This window comes from Accipiter gentilis, chromosome 15 (genome assembly GCF_929443795.1).
Source record: "Accipiter gentilis chromosome 15, bAccGen1.1, whole genome shotgun sequence".
Lineage (NCBI taxonomy): Eukaryota > Metazoa > Chordata > Aves > Accipitriformes > Accipitridae > Astur > Astur gentilis.
In genome coordinates, this window is record NC_064894.1 from 17,754,351 (window position 1) to 17,780,216 (window position 25,866).

Consider the following 25,866-nt stretch of genomic DNA (forward strand, 5'->3'; position numbering starts at 1 on the left):
ATACTTTTGCATATTTTATATTATACTTTACATATATTTGTGCATATTTATACAGTGCCTACATAATTTTTTCAATTTATAAATCTAAAATTTACAAATTATTTGGACGATTAATTTTCTGTTTATATCAAGCCATGAAAATCAAGTCAGAGTGCTATAAGAAATTGGGCAATAATGTCTATTGCTCTATAGTAACATTTTCTTGGTCTTCATAATTAAATAAAGACTATTAAGACTCTAAATCATTCCATCAATTTCTTTAACTTCTTTCAAGGCCAGCCAAACAAAAAATCTTTATTTTTTACCATCTACTTTTATATCCACTTAGTAACACAAAATATCAATAATTAATATATATTTAAAAAAAAATAATCAAGAAGCAAAGAGAGGTACATTTACCCTAAAAGACAAAATTTATCATAACAAATCTCCTAATTATTTTATGTACACATCAAATTCAAACTGTAAACTAAAACCCTGTGTTCTGCACATCATCACATACATATACAGAATGAGTTATACCCTTTGTAAATACAATCCATTCAAACACTAATATTTTTCGTGTGCTGGATCACTTATTATTTGGTCCTAGAAGTCCTAATTAGAGATTATGCCTTCATATACAAGACACAATGAACACACAGGATTTTCCTGAAATTGCAGTAAAAATTACTGGAAAGATAGTGTGGATGACAAAAGTTTTCTGTTTACATTCACTATCACTGGCTGGTGGTATGCAGCTAAGTGTGTTTTCTTCACTACTGGCACACAATCTCAAACATTTTAATCTTCACATGTGTTTAATTATCTCAGTGAAAATATAGGCACCATTTGGAACTTAAAAGGCTTTCTTTGGAAAACTGAACAGTATTTGCAAATCATGTTCTTTGAAACTTTTACTATATTTTATTGATTTGATATTACACTGGAAGTAAGAAATAAAATTGCCATTACTATATTTAACTGACATATCTAATTAGTATATCTAATTCAGAAACATTCACGATGTCATGTGGAGAATTGACAGCATGTTCACCATACACATTTGCAGAACACAATTAGCACACCATGAAATTGCATGTATACAGGAAAAATAAACAGAAGATAGCTATCCAGTACTGATTTCTACACTCAAGCATCATCTGCGTTTACACTGTAAATGATAAAGGATCAGGTATGGGAAGTGCCTCTCTGGATTGTGAATTGATCACAGCAGGATCATTTTCTTCCTAATAGGTTTTAAGATTTGCATATCATCTCATTACATTACAGCCGCCACTTGAGAGCATACAGAGTATGCATAGAGATACTTTTATCTGACTTCTAAAGTTCTTCCTGAACTTTGTGATCTTGGCAGTCTTCCCATTTCCATGTATTAAAATATCACATTCACAGAATGAATTACAATCAAGCTGGAAAGCATCCCTGATTGTTCAACTCGAGCACAAAATTAAGTGAAGCAGACAAGTTTACATATTCTAATCTTTGAAGAATTGTCCACTGGTTAGAAATTAATCTGATATTCAGATGACCCAGGATTACTTCAACACACCCTCTACAGTTAGTCTACGTGCCCTTCAGATATACACTAAAGACAAGATACACAGAAAATTAGACAAAAGCATTTCTTAGTTTTTAGTCTAGATGTGCAAGAAGATGAATTCCTAGGTTCCTGATTTCCCTGCTCAACAGTGGTAGGAATTAAGTACTGCATACAGGGATTCACATTAGTTAGATACCACCCTATCCACAGAATGGCTCTAAGTCTCAGCCTCTAACAAGATCTATGTTTTTCCCATTACCCAGAAAAAAAGGAGAAAAAGAAAGGAAAAAAAAAAAGGAATTTTTAGAACACTTAAAAAAAAAAGTAATTAAAGGTGTTTCAAAATGACTAAGAAGGAATTTTGTTAGAATATTTCACCAGTGTTTACTTGTTTATTGAGATCTTGTTTACTGTCTAATGAAAGAATTAAGAAGTTGTCAATCAGTCCACCTAGGTGGTAATTTCCTAGTTTTAGGAACAAAAATGGAAAAACCAGTAAAACTGCAAAATCAAAAGTACACAGTAAAAATGCAATTACTAATACTGTTTTGAAGATTCTACACAGGACGTTATCTACAACTCAAACACTCTGCACAGAATGCATTTGTTACTAGGCAACCATCTAGTTAAGTAATTTTATAAATGAGTTTTACTCTGCTTCCAATGAACCCTGAAAATACTGTGATCTCAGTCCTCCATTTAGAACATATTTAAAAATCTAGAGGTACTGAAAAAATGTAGCCATGCAGAAAGCACTATTAGAAGCCATATTATTTTTCCCTCAGCTAAGTATTAAGTATGCAATACTTTGCCTTAAGAAATGACATTTTGAATATAGCTATTAAGAGATTTCTATGCCCTGCATAGTGCCATGTCAGTTTTTCTTGAATGACAGAATGCCTTTTCATGCTATGCTTACTGTTTTGTTCCCAAACTAAGAAACAAAAAGAAATATGAACCCTTCTACAAATCTGTTTAACTGCTTTAGCATATTATGAAAGAACATGAAACATATGACAATCACTATAACCTTTTAAACTCCATGGATCTACCACAAAAATGGAAATATGTTCACATATCAATAAGAAAAAATGATAGGCAGAATGACTTCCTGACATCACTTCCATGCAAAGTAATAGAAAAGCTTCTGAAGATTAATTCAAATATCATACATAACATTTTCCAAACAAATGGAGATTAGGCTTTCTTTTAAAAAAGTATTTTGTTTTAAAAAAGTAATTTTTACACAACTATAAGGTTGCCAGAAAAGGTAACAAGCTAGATCTAGACTCATGTAAGGCATTAGATATATGGCTGGACAACATACTGTTTAAAAATAACATCACATAATAGCAAGAAAACATGTATTAAATTTATCACAAACTGATGAACTGACAGATTTTAAAGAGAATGTATAATTGAAAAACAGCAATTAAAAACGGATGCCTCTAATTGCTTTCTAAGCCTGACCCTATTCAATAATTTTATCCATGATATGCAGTAAATAAAAAATAACTGGTGACAAGAAGAGCAGGTGATTGGCAGAATTAATATGACTGATGTGTGTGTCAGCCATACAGATAAATCTAGGTTGATGGTCCCAATCAAACTAAATTTCTTCTAATATAGCTCATTCTAAAACAGGCCACAGCTGCAAAATGAGACACTATTCTCAGGAAACAACCTTATAGCAACAAGTGAATCCTGCAGCAACTATAAAGAGGTTTGCCTGAGGACTTAATGAAGAAGCATCTGAATGCAAGTTCCGAAGATGATGTGTTAGCAAATTAAGTACATGCAATTCTTAGAGGTATAAAAGGGATAGAACTGAGTAATAAGAGGAAAACACTCTACCTCTGTATATGCCACAACCAAAACTAACACAAAAGTTCTGTACCCAGTTTTGTTGACATGTTTCAAAAATACAATCACAAATATAAGAAAGTTCAGCAAAAAAAGCCCCACAACACTATAGCTGGAAATCAAAAAATCATTCTGGAAGGTAAGATGCTGAGAAACTTGATTAGCCTATATAAGGAACATCGAAAGACTAACAGCAAATCACTGAAGATGAGAAATGAAGAACCAAATGAAATGCCAATGCCATACGAGTCCCAAAAGACACAGGTAGGAACTGCAGTGGGCTACCATTAGACACAAGATATATAGATCTAATCAGCTGATTTTAGGTCATTAGCTAATCAGCCTTGCCTTTTTTTTTTTTTTTTTTTTTTTAAACGGCTCAAATTTTCTTAATAAAAAAATGGGATTCCAAGCACATAAAAATGCCTAATATGACAACAATTAGGCATTTGGCTTTGGGTGAGAAAACACTGAACTTCTTTACTTCTGATTTCTAGTATGGAGGTAAAAAAGGCAGCCAAAGGGCCAGAAAAAAAGAGGCAGAGGAGATAATAAGGAACTAGAGATACTGAAAATGCATCCAGAGCAAGGAAAACTACATGACGGCTGAGAGGGAAAGTTTCTTAAATAAGCTGTCATGAGGAAAGAAAGCTCCAAAAGGAAACGTGAGAATTTCCAGGGGAAGGAGAACAACTCCACCATCTCATGGTCACTGCAGCTAAGGCTGCCTTTGATCTTCACATCCCCAACAAGCCCCTCCCTTGTTGGTGAGTATGAGGTACAGCAAAGGACCTCTCCTTGTTGGCTCCTCTATGACTTGGAGAAGGAAGTTCTTATCAAAGCACTCCAGGAATCTCCTGGATTGTTTGTCCTGCTGTGTTGTCCCACCTATTATTTATCTAGCAACTTTGTTGATCTAATACAAAAACATAAAGCAATTGAAACTTAAATTTGAAGAATAAGATTGTGATGAGAACAATATTTGTGTGTCTAAGATGAGAGCTTCGGTTCCCCAAAATCTGAGAAATCTTTTAGTACGGATTTTCTTTTATTTAATTTATCATTCACATAGTTGACAGAAGGTATCAAAACTCACATATCACTCAAGTATAATATTCACTATGCTTTTCGTGAAAAAATACCTGTAAGCAGCAAAGAAGTCTTCAAAAACTCTGAATAATTATGACAAAATAATTCAGTGTCCATTAAAAGAGGTCAATTTTTTTCTTTCAAGCTAGTAAGTTTAGTAGATATTATAGAAGTGTGGAAAGTTTGATTAAAAAGTTTAAACATTTCAGTTTTACATCTGCATTATGCTCTACACTAAAACTTTAAACATCAAAGCTATAAATTGGATTCAAAGAAATTGTTTGATCTTATACCTACAGTATATAACAGAGCTCAAAGCAATTTTCCCACCAAAATATTTAGCAAAGTCAATTTAAATCACTTGCAAAAACATTCTCTAAAATTTGAAAAGTGCAAACATGCACGAAAATGCTGTTCATTCTGCTATGAGTAAAACTGTCAGCAATTCCAACATATATGCTCCTTCCAGGTTTAAAAAAAAAACGGATTCTAAAAAAATGCCATAAGTTAAAATGAACATGTTAAAGTCTTACAGTAAGTGGTGTGATTCAGTGTTCATCTGGGGGAAAGTACAACAATAATTCAAGTATTTGAGGTACAAATTAGGAGAGACTTGCTAATGCATCAGGATATTCCTCTTTCAAGAATGTATTTGCATAGCTGTATTTGTACAGAATTTGAATACAGATCTCAAAATATTATTTTCTGGCACAGTTGTAGGCCCAAGTAGCCAGCTGAACACTAATTCTTAAAAAGAACCCCCTGCCCCTCCCCCCCCCAAAACCCCAAACCCCTCCACTGCCTGTTCTTCTATTATCCAGCATCTAAGCAAAACAACCCTCACACACTCCAACAAAGCAAGAGATATGCTTTTTCTATAAGACAGGATAACAAGCTCTGCAAAATTTAAGATGCACTGCATTATACATCCTGACCTGCACAGGAATCATGACATTGTCTCATAAGATAGTTTTGTATACAAGCTAGGGAAGTATGATCCAGATGAAACTATAGGTACACACCATTATTAGAGTAGCTATTAGTGATTTATTGAAAAGGCTGAAGTAGTATTCAATGGAATTTATCACAGTTCTGTCCTAGAAGTGATACAAGAAATGACTGTTCCAGGTCAGACCAAAAATCCAACTACTTCAATACACTGTCTGTCACAGTGACCAAAAAGGACAGAACAGAAACTGGGAAAATGTCAATGATATTTGCCAGCACAGCCCCCAGTCTGATCTAGTGACTACCAATCTGCAATTGATTTTTCTTTGAATTACTTCTATAATCACTTTCTGAATCCCTCCACTACAAATTTGGAAAAACTAGTCAATATTTCTGACGTCTTAAACCAATATACAAATCAGGTAATTGATTTCAGCAATTACTGCAGTGGTGCAGTTGACATAAGGATATTTTAGATTGATGTTGTCAATGTTTTTTTTTTTTGTTTTGGGTTTTTTCTTCAGTTTTTAAGAACTGAAAAATTATTCTTACCTCCTGTGTGCATGAAAATTGAACGAGTATGATGTTTCTATAGCTATCAATGAAAAATACATTCTAGAACTACTTCCAGAAGGGCTGGAGAGGAGCTTAATGTTTCATATAGAATCATCGAAGTCAGAAGGACATTCTCCAGGGGTGGACTGAATATTCTGGGTTTTGTTCCTGCTCCAGGGAGATTTATGAATTTGTATCAAAATGCATGAAATGGAACTATGAGCAGGGAACAGAACCAAAGAAATGTAACCAAATATTTTTTCTTTGCAAAATATCATTATCATTATTAGATGTGATATTTTTACACTTAAAACATCTGTAATAGTATTTTCATGAAACTCCAGTGAAATACTTCTGAAATAAAAATTTATGGTATCTTTTTTAATCACCAAATAAAAGTTCCAGTAATTTCGTAATTAGCTATGGATGTATACTGCGAACTTCATAGAGCTATGCTTGCAGGCTTAGATGCTGCAGTATAACATTTCATTGTAATTTTAAAAGCTAACCCTCTTATTATTTGTTTCCATATTAAAAAGGTGAAACAGTTGTACAAAACATCTTTTGTTTCTTTCTCTCCAAGCTCTCTGGGAGGCTTGCAATTCAAAATATTTTTTTCTGGAATTGTTTTCTACTGCATAATTCTAAATATTTCTACAAGTAGATTTGTTTCTGTTTAACTGTAGGGGGGTGTCAATGTACTTTTATACTGTAAATTTTCTCTCTCTTCAACTACCTTCTTGTAAAGATTCATAATGGTCTCCATTACTGCCTTTCTTATCAACTTAGAATAAATAAGGTCATCAGAAAGGTGGTGAGATAGTTAACTTCAAGATTTGTGTTTTGTTTTTCTTCCCAACTGTTTCACTTAAGGAAGGGTTACAAATGAGTAGCTTCAATTCCAGATGAATTAAACTCCAACTTGGTCGGTAAAACAAACCTTGAAATCCTAGAAGATTAAAGTACCCTAGAGAGCTATTTTTAAAATGACTGTTGAAGCAAGATACTGCTATATTACAATAAATGCACTAAGGGTAGGATTCAGTACCCAAGACATAATTGCCTCAGATTTTTTATTCCTTGTTACCTGCACAGGCTTGACAGACACAAAAGGAAAGGATGTATGGGAGATTTGTGTCCAAATTAAGCAGAAACAGGATGCCACGCTGAATAATGTAGGGCAGATAAAATGGCTCTAGACATCTATTTCGGACAACTGAAGCCTACCTTACGAGTCTTACAAAACTTCGCATTAAAAAATGAATGAGTCTTGCAATCTGACATGAAGACAATGACCATCAAGGTCACTGCTAAAAGCTGGGATGCTTTACTTTAAAGACACCTAAGGAAAGAAGGTTATCAAAACCATTTAAGAAAGAAAATACAATGTCAAACAGGTTAAGCTTTAGTGCCCTTGAGGTAGTCTAAACTTTACAAAGCCCTACTCTCGATAAAAAAAAAATATCTTCCCAAGTTTAGCTTCTTCTAAGGAATTATTACTTATGTTGTTCTTTATACAGGAACTTTGTACTTTCTGTACTGCATTAGAGCAGACATCCATTTTATTCTGTTCTTAGAGGAGCTGGATTCAGATGATTCAGAGAGCCTTAACAAGGTTAGTGTAGCCTTATCAAGAAAAAAGCATCTTGAAAGCGAAAAGGCTTTAAACATTTAACACGCTACAAATAGAGCCATAACAATACCAATTGTGTTTATTTTTAATTTGTTACAGATTATTTGTATTGACATACTTTTGCTCTGCATGACAAAAAAAATTAAGAATGGCACTCCATCCTCTCTTTACCATTATTTATTTATCCTAATTCGATCCTTTTTATTCATCCCTAAATTCCACACTATCTTTCTTGTAAATGCACATCTCACCATTGAGACCAATCTTATTTATTGTCTAACTCTGAATCCTTCTTTTGTACAAGATTTAAGAAAAAACCCCACATATTCATCCTTTTCTCCTTCTGCCATTTTAAATCTTGGTATTTAGAAAGTACCACTGAAGCACGGGGAAAAAACAAAAGGACCAATTATACTAAAGTAAAAATTATGTAGTATTTTTCTAGCAGTGCTGAAAGTTTTACCTAGATTTAAGACACTGCTCTTAATTTAAAAAAAAAAAAAAAAAATCCTAGGAAAACTGCTGATTAAAAATAGCATTCCTGGCAAAAAAATACTTTCCATTTTGGTTATGTTAAAAAATTAGCCTGATTATTATTTGTTTTAAATGGTTTAATTTTGCTGTTACTTGTACAGTAAGTAAACTAATATTAAGCAAATAAATCATAAGAAATAGCTCTGTAATAAATTACGCGTCTAGGAATCTGATAGTTGATATAATACAGAAGAGAAGGTAGAAGACAAAAACTTTTCTTCATTCTTAGTACAGAACAGCTATAAAATAAATTGTAAGCTGCCTAAGCATTTTGATTTCATTGTCTAAGCATTTCTCCTTTTACACTGAAATCTGCCTATTCTTGACCAAAATAAAATTCTTTTGAAGATTTTTTTTGCTCTTACCTGACGTAAAGTACGTGCTACTATACTTTCAAGTACTGGTCCTCTGTCTTCATGCAACAGATGAACTTCATCGAGAATCAAGAGTTTTACCAGCTGAGAGAGGGCTACATCACCAACACTTTTTCTTGTCACTACATCCCATTTCTCTGGAGTAGTCACAAGCATCTAGTAGAGCAGAAAAAAGAAATATTAAGCATTTGCAAAGAAAAATCCAGACTCAAATTTATAAAAAAACAGTATTTTAATATGCAGCAGAGTAAATGTAATGCAGAACTTAACAAAGCTATCTTAAGTTTTACCTACTTTATCTATGAGGCAGACACAGTTTGTGCTGGATGGCCATTAATAGTATTCAGTATGGAAAACCATATGGAAATATCACCTAACAACTTCAAACTACTGTGCATCATTTGTACACATTTTCTGCATTAAAACAATTAAGTAGCTATCCAGAATCAACTCCTCATGTAATTGTGAGAGCCATTTAATATATGGGTTCCACATTGTCCGTGACAGAATATTTCTAACCTTCACCACAGCACAGTAAACACCAAAGACCCATCCCCCCCAACCTAAGCTTGAGCTGATAGTTACCAGTTCCCAATGAAATGCTTTCTCCCTAAGGCATACTTTCAAGTTGTACATTTTGATATCTCTATCCTTGCACTGGCAAAACGGATTAAACAACTTCCACCAGTCCTGGAAAAGGTAACTTCCAAACTTTATTGTTTCATGTAGATATGTCTGTGGTAAGTCTCTATTATGGTGCCATTTCTTGCACGCTCTTGCAATGGCTTTTTTTTTTTTGCATAAAACCCAAAGTAATAGGTTATCAAACAGATAAAACTGAGGTACGTTCAATCTCCAATTGGCAAACAATTGCAGTATCTTCCATTCTCCACAATGACAACATACTCAGCAGTCACTTCATGTGACCTTAACACAAGAATTCAAGAAAGTAGCCTTTTAAATTTAAAATCAGACATAAAGCGGTCACTCTAAAGAAAGCGTCTCACTCCTCCCCCCTAAAAATTCTCAGCAGCTCTTTCAAATAGAAATAGAAACAGAAACACAGATTTCTCAAATACTATTCAACAAAAATAATTTCCTATTTAAGTGCCAACTACTATGTATAAAACCCCAATAGAACAGAGTCTCATCCACTGAAATTCAGTAGTAACTTGCCTGCAAGTCATGACTATGATTTAAGGGCAATTATTTATTGCCTATTCATAACAAATCTAATGAATCACTATTTATCAAAGCCTGAGATTTCTGGGACAGGCACAAAGCTTACCTTACAGTCTCACTTATTTCACAAAAAAAGAACTTTATTAAAATAAAGGTTACTCTGTAACTTTGCAGTTGAAAATCACTCAGAAAATAAAAACGAAAATTCAGGTTATGTTGTTTCATAGGCCCCAATATAAAAGTTTAGACATTTAAATTTAGACATTTCAGGTGATATCTAGAGCAAAATGAATGCTTTAATTAGTAAAAGACAAGGATTTTTTTATTATCTTGACTGAAATGAAACTTTTTAAAAATTCAACTACCAATCATTGAAAGATATCAAGACTTGGTAAAATGGGGAAACTTCTAACAGTTTCGATAAATAGACACGATACTAAAAGAAAACACAGTCCAGTGATCATGAATCTGTAAATGGTTCATTTTTCTAAATAAGCTTATCAACTTCTGACAGGATCTAGAGAACAGGACACTTGTTTTCTAAAAATCTACTGACATTGACCACAACAGTCTTGAATTACTTTATCCTATAGGAGGATAGGTATAACAAATGAGAGATAGATGCCCAAACTAGGTTTATGATAGAACTTTTAAAATAGGAATTCTAAATTACAAGAACTTCCTACGTCTATCAGTATAACTTTATTTGACGAAGTATTTTTACCTAAATTGCCAACTCTTCCCCCCCAAACACATGGATTAGTTTCTTCTAACAGATTTTGATTCCAAGCTTATTTTAATTCAAATTTTAGTATCAAGGCCTTTGACTCTTAAAGCAGTATTACATCCATATTTTTGCTCTCAATAAATATTTTTCTGTAATCCTACTTAAAAAAAAAAAAGAACAAGCAGTAATAAGTAAATTCTAACATTTAATATTTGATGAACCCATGCTTCACATCACATATAAGAATTGAGTCTACAATCAGACAGGAAAACATGTATCTGATCCCTATCAGTTCTTTCATAATAAACATGTTTTATGGTTGGGCTTTTTCTTAACTTTACATGTTCAAAAATAAAACACTAAGATGAAACACAGTTCAACCTTATAGATGATAATGCTTCTACAGCAAATATAATACTAGTAAGTCCCTACAAAAGCTTACACACACAACAATTGTTTTCATATAGTTGCTATTTGCTATATTCTAAGCAGCCATGGTAGAATACTAAAAAAACCATAAATTAAGAGTTGACCAGATACTATCAGTATCTGATCTCATATTGGACCAGATAATGTAAACCCAACAGAATATGTGTTTCATGACATTTTCTTCTCAAACAAAATCTTATTATCTGCGGGAACACAATGTACAAATAAGAAAAATGAAGATTGCTGCACTAGATCCCAGACTGACCAAAAAAAAAAAAAAAAAAAAAAAGAAAACATCAAGACAGGTTAGGTGGCCTCCGAATGTGGTGCTGTGAGGTATACAAACGGTACACATTAATATTATTACCAAAACCAGTTTCTTATCACAGAAATTACACAAAGGAAAGGGTTAAAACACTGAGTAATTATGAATAATGCTTCAAGGACCTGGCTAAGAAAACCAGACACAGAGAGCTAGCACAGACTTCTAAAACCTTTATGAAAATTGCTAGTCCAAATTTGAGTAAATGCCTTACTGAAATTTAGGTAGACAATATCCACTGCTCTCCCCTCACCTACCTGGCCAGTCATTTCATCATACAAATTTATCAAGCTGGTCAAGCGTGACTTCCCCTTGGAGAAGCCAAGCTGACTACTCATGATATGATTTTCTTGTCTTTCATGTTGCTGGAAATTGTTTCCAGGATTAGCTGCTCCATCACCTTCCCAGGTGAGGCTGACTGGCCTGGCATTCCCTGGATCCTACTTCTTGCCCTTGTTTGAAGACAGGAATGACATTTGCTTGTCTTCAGTCACTTCTCTCAGTTACTACGATGGATCAAAGATTATCAAGATTGACATCGCAATGACATCAGCCAGCTCCCTCAGCACTCACAGATGCATCCCATCAGAGCCCACGGATGTAGGCATACTCAGTTTGCTCGAGTATTCCCTGACCTGATCCTAGTACACTTTACTTGCTCTGAACTTTCCCCCAGCTGCTGGGACCTGGGATTCCTGAAGGCTACTCTTGCTAGTAAAGACTGAAGCAAAGGAGGCATTCAGTACCTCAGCCTTTTCCACGTCCTGTGTAACCAGGTCCCCTGTCTCATTCAGCAATGGGCCCACATTTGCCCTAGACTTCCTTTTGTTGCCCATCTTACTGTCTTTGACATCCCTGACCAGATTAAATTCCATTTGTACTTCAGCTTTCCTAACTTCATCCCTAGATGCTCAGACAATGTCTCTGTATTCCTCCCAGGTCATGTGTCCTTGCTTGCACCCCCTGTATGCTTCTTTTTTGTGTTTGAGTTTGACCAGGAGCAACTTGTTGATCCACGTAGGCCTCCTGGCATTTTTGCCTGACCTCCTATTCATTGGGATGGACCACTCTCGGGCTTGGAAGAGATGATCCTTGAATATTAACTAGCTTTCTTGGGCCTCACTTCCCTCCAGGGCCTTGTTCCATGGGACTCTTCCAAGCAGATCTCTGAGGAGGCCAAAGTCTGCTCTCCTGAAGTCCAGGGCTGCGAGCTTGCTTTTTGCCCTGTTCCTTCCCCTTGGGATCCTGAACTCCACCATCTCATGGTCACTGGAGTCTAGTTTGCCTTTGATCTTCACATCCCCAACAAGCCCCTCCTTGTTGAAGGGCTTGAGGTGAGTATGAGGTACAGCAGACCACCTCTTCTCATTAGCTCCTCTATGACTTGGAAGAGGAAGTTCTCATCAATGCACTCTAGGAACCTCCTGGATTGCTTACATCCTGCTGTGTTTCTTTCAAAATATTAGAAGAAAATGTATCTTACAAACCACATGAATTTATGAATACTTTTTTCTTCACTTGATCTCCACAAGTTACATCCTGATATTTATTTATTCTCCTCAGAGAAATATTTTTCTCTGCACTGCCTCACAAAATTGTTCCAGTCCAATTATTTTACCATTAGAATGTATCAGTCTTTACTAATTACCAAGAATTACTCCTGAAAAGACTGTGATACTACAGAAAAAGATGTTCTTGTCCTGCCATATTTAAACCTTAACACATGAAAGACTCACTGAGTCACTAGTATCACTGAGAGAGTGGTGGTGTTTGTGGGGTGTTTCTATGTTTTGTTAAATTATTACTGGGTGCATTTTGTTAGCAAATACAGATTTTTGAAATGCATCTACAAAATAGTAGATGTAAAAACATATGACCATAATTTACGAACTGAATTGTAACACTACTACAGATGCAACTGTTATCACTTTAAAATGAGCCATGTCAACCACAAAAAATTAGCAGCTGTACTTCCACAGAACATTAATTAGCAAGCAGTGAGGAAATATATTTAGCAATGCATATTAAGACTTTAAGGTGTGAAATACTACAAATGCAAGCTACTTAGCTAATTTGCTAAATCTAAATTGGCAATGCTCAGATCGCAGGCTTTTTTTTAATGTCAGTCATGTTATCAGGATATATATTTAAAATGGTATCATTAATTCTTCTGTTTCTGAGCAATGACTAAATATTCATCATAATGGTCTTTTACTTTGATCTTATTTAAAACCAGGAATTTTACTCAAAGTAATGACCTGAGTTAAAAGTTATAATTGATATACTGTCTCATATAGTAAGACCAGAGATCTCCAGAGAATGTCTTGCCAGAAAATATGATTGGTTCTTATACTTATTTTACAGATAGAAATTACAGTTGAGAAAAAAATTCCTCCCAAAAACCCTGAACATATCAGCTTTGTAGTCTCAAACCGTAAACTGAATTCAAATATATAAAGTACTAATTAAAAATATCAGCTAAAAGAAAATGTTGACTATCAGCAAATGTTAACAAAGCCACAGATTATTTTTTCAATTAAAATAATAAACAAAGCAGCGTTATGATTATCTTATAATTAGTTTTAAATGCGGTAGTGGCGCTTCTTTTTATAATTAATTTTCAGAAACAATGTATGTTATCCACAAAGTTAAAAACTCACAACTCAAGATTCAGCAAAAGGATTCTGCTTTCTGTTTGGGGGCAAGGGAAGGACACAGTAACCAAGTCTTGAAACATCTTTTTAATATTTTGTTTTCTTACTTTGACTTGAGTCATCAGCACACTGAGAAGCATGTTCATTTATATTGCTATTTCACCACTTCACCTCTTTCAGTATTGAAATAGCTAGAAAATAAAGTGTCACATTTGCTTAATGAACTGCAACTCATGCAAGACATTTCAATCTGGTTTTTGTATTAGGGTATGGCTGAATAGAAATGGGTTAACTGTCAGTATCTTTACTGTCAACTTAAATTTCTCTCCACACACATAGTTCTCCTTTTTCAATGCTTTTTGGATTATCATTAGTAACTATTCCACAATGGCTTTTTCTAGGGAAAACATGGGCTTATCACAAAGTCTTCTGTCTTAGGTGAGAACCGCTGCTCAGTTTAACTTCTATACCAAAAAAAATAACAACTGAAAAAAAAAATAATCTTTCAACTCCAAATGATTTCATTTAGCTTTGGGGTTATTTAACATACCCTACATTACTTTACATAATGTTCAGGTAAGAACTCAAACAAAAAAAGTCAAATTACTTCACTTTGAAAAATAAAGTCCAAAGGGACGACATTATCTTATAATTTCAACATCAATTGACAAAATTTCGAGTGACTGTGAAAATCCAATTTTCTATGATTGCATGATTTGCTAACTGTTTTTGTCAGTTTCTCTTCTGTCCCCTTAGAAGCCAGAATTCATGGTAAGAGGAAGTTACATTTTCACCATAGTTTCAGAAGATCAACATGTTGAAAAATGCTGGGGTTTATTATTGTTGTTCGGGGTTTTTCTTAGTCTGAAAAGGCTTATGGTCTCACTGAAATCAAAGGATCTTCCATTAATTTCTTAGAGTCCAACATTAATTTCTAGCAGTTGACACAGCCTGCAGGTTTACCTTTTCAATAGCTCACTTGCAATTTTTTTGCTGCCTTAAGTTCTCCCAAACACATCTTGCACATGACTAGTATCTGATTTCTGCTTGAGTAATTTGTGCACACACTCTGAAGCTAGTAAAACTATGGTAATCTCCATTCACACTCCTGCAGGTCCAATCCACATGTGAAAATATTTCTGAACAAACTACATGAAATATTTAGTTATAACGTTCCATACTACAAAATTCACTGCTTTTAACTTCAAGACCATTTTTGAGTGCAGTTTTCCTCTCTTTAGCCACTTCAGCCTCCCAGTAACTCTGCCACTTTTGTCCTTTTCACACATACAACAAAACCCAGAAACCTCCCCCTCAACTTCATAATTACTATGATTTCCAGAAAAGAATTAGAAAAGACCTAAGTCATTCTTTCTATCTGCCAGATATTGTCAAACCAAAATGTATAAAGAACTGGTTGACTCGGATCTCAGGTTAAACGTCAACTGGGATAATAGGAAAAAGGGACTGGTTTTCCATTTTTGTTTTAGACAACATACCATTCTGATTACAAAAAGAGGGAGAACAGTTGGTTGTGAATCTTTGGGTTAGTAAATTAAATTCTCCCTGCCCCATTATCTTAAATGTGGATTCTCAAAATAATCTACCTTACATCTGTTCAAACCTTTCTGGAAGGTAAGGCACCATTAGTAAAGTAGCCATGCATGGCAAATTTTAAACATGTTCTCATTTTAGGTTTTTGCTTTATCAGACCTGATAACAACCTGAATTTTGGGACTGACAATGGGTTTATATAAGTTTGCATATTGTGATTGAGTAAACACCCTACAAGCCACATCATACCTTTGGCAATTTCTCTTCAGATTTTTATAAGTTTTTATTCCTGATGCACGTGATGAACAGAATTTAACTTTTATTTAAATATAAGACTTTTGAATGAACTGATGAAATTATTACAAAGGAAAGACATTGTTAAATTTCTTACAGCAGAGTCTTTATAGACATTCCTGAGAATAAAAATGAAACATTCCCAACAAACAGTAGGAATGGAAGACTGCTGTAATCATCCCCATTCAGAAAGTAGATCTTGCCACCAGTGAGCTGTTCAATAAAATAATTTTTACAAAATTAGTATGAGTAAAAGCTTTTGCGTAACTACAAAATTGGTAGCAACCATTAGATTTTAAGTCCAAATGAAGAATTGTCACTCTTACAGGCACTAGAATTAGCCAGTAAAACAATCCAAGAGGACTAACCTGAATTGAATTGACGAATTATAAGTTCCAAATAGAAAAGTAACAAAGATGGCAAAAGGTGTACAAAATTCTGAAGGACCAAAACAGGATGCATGAAACAAAATCTTTTGACAAAATCTCTTACAACTGCACAAGTAGAGTAGTTGCTCCATCTCCCAAACACTTCACTCACCTTCAGCTTAGCATTCACTTCCCATTTTAATTTTCCAGCTACTGAGTTCACAAATGAATTATGAGCAGTAATTCTTTATGTAGAGTATTTCCCAGAATCATTGTAACTTAAAATGTTTGATTTATTTATTTATTTTTTTAAGTAGGCTCATGCATACCTCAGGCCAAGAACTGTTAGAGATGGCAACCCAGGGTGCAACTACATGTATAAGTTTTCATAGAAGGTAGGGAAAACAACGTTTTGGGGAATTTTTCAGAGAAGCAGCAAATACCTGTTATCAGGAATAACAACCACTATCAACAGTGGTCAATTTTAACATTTAGCCATGACCATTACTTAAAAGAACCAACCACAGCAATGGACTTTGTTCTCATCTAGGCAGGAACAGGTAAGTACTCTGCTGTGGTACACAAAATTTTTATACTACAACACACCTATAGCTCACCATAGATTCCATGAAATCATCATCCTGTAGGGCTGTAAGAACCTTACTACACAGGTTCTTATACTGCACTGATAAATGCAGTATGCAAGTCCTTTCTAGTAAAGCATTATATTAATATTGTCTATCATTTGGTTACCCCCATGCCCTGTGCATGAGCACATAGTATTTTAATATGTAGTTACGTAGCTTTCTATAACGTAAAAGGTAGAAAAATACCTTGTACTTAGACTGGATAGTGTTGATATTCTGAGTATCAGCACTATTCCAGAAATAAGCCTGCACACTGCCATACTGTAAGCAGAGCAGAAGTGGTACAAACTAACATGTAGTTTCGGCATCTTTCCTTAACAGGGATTGTAAATATATATGCCTTTACTGTATCAGATTTGTGAAAATTCATACAATGGTACACACACATACTATCAAACATTTGATCTGTAAATTTGAATTCATACTATTGTATACACTGGGCATTAATATCTATCATTCTTTCTAGAAAGAAAATGTAGAATAAGCTCAAGATTATAATGAACAAATCCAGAGACCTTTGCATGAGGAAAATATTGTGGAGGTAAAATGATCACAATAATAAAGCTTGTTTGTTATGGAAAGATTCCAAAATGAAATTATCTTCCCAAAGCTGGATCAAGATCCACAAACATTTCATGACCACATGTCACTGCACCCCTGCAGCACAACAGAGATATTTTCATATTTAACATGCCTGGTATGAAAGTACTACTTCCTCTGTGCTTTGAAATCATTAGAATAGTTGCTAAGTAAACAGCAAGTACTCTGTTTATGTTATCTTTCTCTGTGAAGTTCAAAATATTCTTTCTCAAAGTATTCATTAGATCAACAAGAAATACACATTTCCACTGTAATTTCATTCTTTATTTACTTTACCCTCTCTTAACAGCCATTTCCTTTTCCTTTTGCATTAACATTCTTTGTACCTTCCCCACTTACTATTAAGTAACCCTCTTACTATTTCAGTATCCTTAGGAAAGGAAAAAGAAAACAAAATCTTATCATAAAAAACACCTGATGCCTGTGGCTATGTAAGCATCTGTCCTCTAAAGGCTACCTCCTGTGCAATGACCAATGATGTTGGATTTACTCATTTTGTTGTTAGCATAAAAAAGTCTAAACTACGGAGAGGTAAAGAGACTGAAACAGCTAAAATACAGCCCGGAAATAACTGAAATATATATACTCCATTGGAAAATGCATGTCAGCTATTTCAGAAATTTGCCTTTTAACAACATAAAACAATGATTATATATGACTAGAAATTATTTCAACATTTGCAGATTAAAAAGAATTCTTCTACTGAAATTAAATGTGATGAAATAAAGCATCATTCCAAGTATAGCAATTCAGTAAATTTACAAAAAGTAGTATTTTCTGAAGTGCCTTGATGATGTTGGAGAGGAAACAATGCTAAGGCCTATTTAATTTGTATATACAGTTAAAGAAAAAATATAGTTCATGTATGAAATACAAGCTCTAAGGATCTAAAAGCTTTGGAAAGCATGGAACCAGCCTCTATGTTAGCGCCTGTAGCAAGTTTGTCTCCACCACAGTGATTCATCATGGATGGATAGCAATAAAGAATTCTGGTCTAGCCACTACTGCTTTCTTGTCAACATTCAAAGACACTCTCTCAAAGATCTACTCCTATAGATTTCAATTAATAGAACTTCCTCATCTTTATTGTTTTCACCTTGCTACTGGTCTCCTTTCTTCTCCTCCCACTCCTTTACACACATCTATAATTCCCCCTTACTACACTTGAAAACAGCATTTAAGAATACGTGGCTGATCCTAGAGGAAGCTTTTCTCAGTCACAGCCAGCACTAGCCAGCACTCCTCATCATGTGACAGCTTTTTGGCAAAAGGGCATGGGCAACCTACACAGTTTACTCTATTCATGCTATAACTATTTATCTTGGTGCTTTGTTCTGAAAGCAAATTCACTGCAAGAGCTTTACTTGTGCAGAAATGGAGACACAGAAAACTGCATGCAACTACACACATCCACCCAGAGCAGCCTCTCATTGGAATGCAGCATATTCTGCAATTCTGTAGGGAGAGCTGCTATGCTGGAGCTCTGTACAATTTGGAAATATTTCCCTTCTAATCAGTGATGCTTTGGAGCTTCTCACAAATTTTAATACTAGATACCTGATATCACACTCCATGAGGGACACTTTACTACTTTGGCACTCTCTGAGGTAAAACTTCATCAAAACATGTTGCAAGAGCAGCAGCCTACAAGTCACTTTCATAATGCTGTTTTTATTCCTCTTTTTATTGCACTCTTACTCTGCATGATTTATTCAAGCATTTCACAAAACCTCATGTGAGCTGGAGCTCAGGCAGGGAGTGGAATAAACATATAGAGACTAAAACAGAGGGCAGCAATTCGAAACAAGAATTTGAGGTAGGAAGGTAGGAAGTAATGAATAATGAATACAAATATTTTGTTTTTCATAAATCAGAGACAAGCATCTGATGCTGTGTTTTACACAGTTAAAACAGAATTATGTCTCCAGTAAAGCAGATTCCTTACAATACAAAGAGATGCAGATAAGCAGTATGCCACTTGGGTGAATGTTACATCAGGTCTTAACATGTATTTGTAGTCTCAGGTAATGGCAATACAGGGTCACATACACATATATATGTGTATATATATAAAAATCATCTTAGAAACATTCAATAATAAGACTATACTTACAAAAAGTATCTATGTAAAAGATTTTTTCGTGTTAGAAAGACTTACAGAGATGCATTACACTGATGCATATTAGCAGCAATTAGTAAGCCACTGAAGTTAATACCAATAATCAATCAACAATAGGTATAGAAATCAACAAGGGAACAACAAAAATTGTAACAGCTGCCACTCAGAACTCATTAAAATAGAACATTAATTTTTAACTGAAGAAATGTAAGTTTGTTCAGCATGTTTTATAACTTAATCCTCATGATCATTTAGTTCCTTTACGGAACCCAGCTACTCAACCTAATGAAAAGGCAAGCGATTCACAATGCCTTAGCAGAGCAAGATACTTATGACATATCTGACATGTACTGGTGAACAGATTTTTTTCAATATTGTTTTATTTGTTGTATACTCAGTTTCACAGTTATGATTAACAGATTTAAGTTGGTATGTTAAGATTAAAAATTTTATGCTTCCAGCACAGTCCTGGACGTCCCAGCAATTACAGAATTAATTTTTAAGTTCCAACACTACTTTTAAACCTCAATACAACAGACTCTGACAGAGTCAAAATAAACGGGAATCAAACCCAGTACAACCAGCCAGGCTGATGAATCAGACAGAATAATTCCTTTTTGTTGCTGCTGTGAAAGTATTGAAGTTTTCATATTCTTACTAAAAGAATATCAAGCTTTACATGTGGAGTAGTTACATTAATCTGAGGAGAAACTATGGAAAACAATATTCGTTAGGATCACAATAGCTATACTGAGAAGTAATGTGGTAAGAGCACCTGCTCTCTGTATTTTTTTTCTAGGAAAAACCAGTCTGGTTAGAGTCAGTACAGACCTTATTTTAACAACCATAGTGAGGAAGAACAGCTTGCATGCTTTGCGAAATTTAGCTCTTATATTGTAAAATATATAATTAGCCACTCAGCCTTCAAGTTTAAATAATGATCTAAATGTTTTAAAGGAGTCTGATCCAAAACATTACCCTCTTTTCCTCTTTGCTGTTAATCAGTTCACTAATTATATAGTTATACTAACCTCTGATATACTACTGTCAGGTCTGATTGATGCCAATAGCTCCCTTAATCAGATCTGACAACTTTCAGCAAGTGCCTGTCTCTTGAGACACTGCATCCAGCCTGCTTGTTTTCAAGTCTTCCCAGTGTTATTTTGCATTTCCTTCTCCCCCAGCCCCTTTTTTCATATAGAACAGAGATGCAGCAGAATAACAACAAAACATGAGTGTAGAGTATGTTTGTGTATGTTTTTAAACATCATCATAGCAATATTTCGGCTAACGTTGATAGCTTGTTTACTGGATAAGAATTTACAAGGAAAAACTAAGTACAAGAACATTTTTTGGAAAAACATTGACTTTCTGAGAAACATAATATTGTTGGGAGGGGGTTGTTTGGTTGGGGTTTTTATGTTTGGTTGGTTGGTTTGTTTTCTTTTTCTTTTTTCTCTCAAAGCTGCAAGGAAAAGGGTTTTTTAAAGTCTTTCTTCCTCTATTCTACAGGGAAACTTTAGGCTGGGTTGCACAACTTCAGGAGACAAAGATAAGAGACTACCTCAGCTACCAGTTTTTCCAAAGCATTTATATTGGCACACTTACAAGGCTCATCACAATGGCCCTATATATCTCATTAACTGTAAATATAAACACTTCAGAATAACTTTTGTTGGCATAATTATATTTATTTATTTATTTATTTTTATTTTAAGATTAGCTATAGTGGGGCAGGAGAGAGTCTGTTCCCTTCTCTGGTACTTGAAAAAAAAAATCAGTGATCAAATACCTGTTTTCTGGAACACAGAGATAACTTTTTCTCTAAAAGTGAGGAGCTCTTCTTCAAGAAGCAGTTCTTCATCATTTTTCCCCCCTCTGTTCTAGTCTTGTAAAGCATTACCCCAGACATGGATTAACCCAATATTATGTGAAAAAAGACCAGATTGTGACAGTGACATTTTGTTCCAAATATCCCTTTTAACACACCTTTACTTAACAGTTATATTTTCCTTCACAAGATTTCTATGTGAGAGGACCAAGTCACGGTTTTGGGTTTTTTTTTGTCTCAAACCAGGGGTTTTTTGAGAATCAATGCAAATCACTGACTCAGAGGCATACTAAGTATAAGATAAAAAAAGGTTTCTTGGCTCGGCTGAGATACTGATGTTAAACAGATATTGCGTTAAAAGCCAGTTTTGTGACATCTGTTTACAAAATGACAACCCAAACACTAAATTCATTTGCTTTCATGCAAATGTGGTTTCATGAAGTTTGCTTTCAAGTCTACACTCCAGAGAAAATAATGTATGCTAATATTAATGATAAAGAGTGTTGAAGGTGATTGCATCAAACCTACAGTCTGATTGTCAGATTTATATTCTCCAGTTACATTAACTAAAATATATCACACCCTTTAGATTTCAGCAGGATCCTTTAAGCACTCGCAGGAAATACCAACAGTTCACTGTTGTAATGGAAGAATCAAATCAAATGGAGTTCCACAGGAGTCTATCCACTTCAATACTATTGCGTATTTTCATGAGTAATCCTAATGACAAACTAAAGACTATATTCACTAAACTTTCAATTTATATTATATTGTATGGAGCTGTAAGCACATTGGACAATGGAGTAAGAATTTAAAAATGCTTTAATAAGTTAAAGAACAGATGCATTAATGGATGAAAGTCAGTAATACAATTTCAAGACTCTATAACATGGATGGGATTCATTTTGCCTATCTTACCTGCTAATATAGAAATTCACCATCTAAACTAGTTGTCTAGGTTTCCTCTAGCTGGTTCAGTTCATCTGTCTTAGCATGAATCAGCCTTAAAAGTCTTTTCTCTCTAGCGTTCTCCCTAGAAGTCTGTGCAACCAGTTTAGACTAGCTGCCTAGCTTTTACATGGCTAAAGCCAAAATAGATTAATCTGACCCTTAGGAACAATTATCTCAACAAATACAGGTTGTAAAACAACTGGCAAGACAGTGGTTGGACAAGGAAAAGAGAAAGAGCAGATCAGTCTGCACATGAACCAAAAATGCTATGCTGTTGCAAAAAATGAAACCTTGGAACAGAAATGCTGTTATTTGGACATGCTAAATAAACCTTCCACTCTGCTCAGCAGCAGTATGACCTTGGGGCAATACATTATGTTTTGGGCAACTTGATTCAAGAAGTGCAAACTAACTGAGAGTCCAGAAGTGAAAAATGAGAATGACTAAACATAAATGAAGCATGACCTTTAGGAAAAGTTTAAATGAATTGATGCTTAGGCTAAATAAATGTGACCGAACAGAGATAACTACAACTACAAGAGTCTTCAAAAAGCAAACAGCTGTGGCTGGGGAAGACAGACATTCAGATAAGGAGAGCGGTAATAAAATTTGAGTAGGATTTATATTGAAAATAGATTTCTGTTAAAAATTATAATGAAAAAAAACCCAACAGCAAAGACAGATAACCCCGAAGGAGATTCACCATGACCAGGCTGTTGCAAGATCAAATTAGACCAATATTTATCAATAGTGGAATATATGTATTACATCTATTTTTGCAGAAGGACAAATTATATTAATTCTTGTACTATTTTGGTACAGTTTTACAATCAGCTTAGTGCACATAGCTGCATTTAATGTTGCATTCACACCAAGGTAAATGTCCTTAAAACTTCAATTAAAAAACATCTTTCAAATTTCAATTCTAAACAAATATGTGTAACATTTATCCTACTTATACTCTATATTAATAATTTAATATGCTGCTAATATACACTCTGCTAATACTATCATACACTTTATGCTAATAAAATACTTTTATTATACTAATAATACTTCATACTATTATTATATATACTCAAATTCTATTGTAAGTTAAAGTATATTTCCATACAGGTTTTGCATGTAAAGTAATTCTTTAGTATCAAAGATTCTTTAGAAATTTTTTTAATGTAATATCAAAAAAGCTGTACTTTTAAATGGAGTCAAATTTAGCAAGATTATCTGCAATATTTGTAAGTATTAATTTGAAGTATATTGTGGTTTTTTTGTTCCACAAATAGTCACAATAAACGCTAACAAATCTAAAATATTCTGTAACATGCAAAATGACAACTTAGAGGATATAAATTCTAAATTGCTCTGATGCTATTTTGTAATTTACTTGCATTTTCAACTGACCAGAAGCAGTTAAATTTGAAAGAGAGCCAAGAGGCAAACATTCCCTGAGCAACCTGTCCTCAACTCTCCTCAAATAAGCTATCTTTTTGCAGAGGAATATTCACTCAGCCGGCACAGCTGTTATTCTGCAATTTTTACATCTAAATCAAAGATAATTGGACTTCTGAGTACCTTTAAATTGTACTCTGGGAGAAGGGTCTAACTTAATGCATCATTTACATTAACTATAAAAGACTGCTTTTTTATCCTGTAAAATTTACTGTGCTTAAAAAAGTATTTGGAAGTGCAAAACAGTTACTCAGTAATTTTATAGACACGTGGATTCCTTTTGCACAGAACCTTTTCAGCAATAAAAGACCATTAAAAGCAACAAAAGTAAATCATTCTTCCAAGTTCTTCACAGTTAAAATATTAATGATAATAGACACTCCTGAAAATTATATTCCTACAAGTTTTACTGAAGATTACATCCTCAGTGCCAAAAAAAGCTTCAGAGACAAAACCTTATAATAATATTTTGTTTGGTGTTTTTAATAAATTCATTAATTATTCATATGCAGATGAGCAGCTAGTTCATACTATGAAGTACTTCAATTTCAGATTCTTTGCTATTAATTTAAGGACTTCAATTGAGACATTCTCATTGTACTTTAGAATTTAACATTCAGAAAATGTATTTTAAGGATTTTCAGTCTTAATTTTACATATAAAAATATAAAAAGCATACTGCTTATTAGTCTTCCATCACTGGAAAAGAAAATCTGAAATTTATTTGACAAAACGTCATCTTTAATCATTATACAGAACATTGTAACAGGCATGGTGTCTAAAATGGTTCCTTGCTCCTCTTTTATTGATACATGCAAGTAAATATCACATAGGCAATTCCATCAAAATAGACAATCTTGATTTTCACAGAATCACAGAATGGATAAGGTTGGAAGGCACCTTTGGAGATATTCCAGTCCAACCCACTGCTAAAACAGGATCACCTAGAGGAGTCTGCTCAACATCACAGCCAGTCGGGTTTTGAGTACCTCTAAGTTGAAGACTCCACAACTTCTCTAGACAAACTTCCAGTGTCTGACCACCCTTACAAGAAAAAAAGTAAACCCTTATGTTTACAGAGAATTTCCTGTACGGCAAGTTTGTGCTCATTACCTCTTGTCCTCTCACTGGAATGCTGAGGTCTGGCTCAGTCTTCTTTACACATGAATACACGATGTACTCAAACATTGATCACATCTAACTGAGCCTTCTCATATCTGGGCTGAATGACCCCAGCGTGCTTTGCCTCTCCTTGTGTGTCAGATGTTCTTATCCCTTAATCACCTTTCATGGCTCTTTGCCAGACTCACTCTAGCATGGTCCTGTTCCTCTCATAACAAGGAGTCCAGAACAGGACCCAGCACTCCAGATGTGTCTCACCAGGGCTGAGTGGAGGGGAAGGATCAGCTCCTTCGAGCTGCTGGCAACACTCTCCTGAATGCAGCCCAGGCCGAAGGAGACATTGCTGACTCATGTTCAATTTGCTGTCCACCAGAACATCTGTATCTTTCTGGGAAGCTGCTTTCCAGCTGATTGGCCTCCAGCCTAGACTGGTGCACAGAATTATTACCCCACTCCTGGGCAGAATGTGGCATTTAACTTTGGAACTTCATGAGATCTCTATTGGCCCATTTCTCCAGCCTGTCAAGGTCCCTCTGAATGGCTGTACAACCATCTGATCTGTCAACCACTCCTCCTAGTTTTGTACCATCTGCAAGCTTACTGCAGGTGCAACTCTGTCCCATGACAGAGGATCACCATGACCTCTCAAAGGTAATTGTGAATGACCTCACGATGACTTTGACCAGCTCCCTCAGGACTTGTGGGTGCATCTCATCAGATTGCATTGACCTGTATTATGCTCAGTTTGTTTGCATGTTCCCTAATCTGACTTTCTTCCACCAAGTGTTAAAGTTTTCCTTCCCCAGACTTTCCCATTTGTCTCAGGGGCCTGGGATTGCTGAAAACCAGTCCTAACAAGAAAGGCTGAAGCGAAGAAGGCATTAAGTATCTCAGCCTTTTATATATCCTTTGCCATCAGGTGCCCTACTCCATTTAGCAGCGGTTTTCCCCAGTCTTCCTTTTGCTATACACCCATAGAAGCCTTTCTTGTTGCCCTTCACATACGCTCCTCGGCTTTGGCTTACTTAACCCTGTCCCTTCACGCTCAAACAGCAACTACAGTCTTTCCAGGTCACCC

The 25,866-nt window shown here is 34.8% G+C and overlaps 1 protein-coding gene across 7 annotated transcripts in view; it reads right to left on the bottom strand.

Annotated features, from left to right (window-relative positions):
- The window catches only part of ASCC3 (activating signal cointegrator 1 complex subunit 3), a 278,562-nt gene that overhangs the window by 159,861 nt on the left and 92,835 nt on the right, over window positions 1-25,866 (bottom strand). For 6 of the 7 annotated variants that reach the window (XM_049818318.1, XM_049818319.1, XM_049818317.1 and 3 more), the window contains exon 11: window positions 8,531-8,695. The exons of the other annotated variant lie outside the window; for it this stretch is intronic. In XM_049818318.1, coding sequence (XP_049674275.1) covers window positions 8,531-8,695 — 165 coding nt within the window. The remainder of the gene's footprint in view (window positions 1-8,530; window positions 8,696-25,866) is intronic. 7 annotated transcript variants of the gene reach the window in all.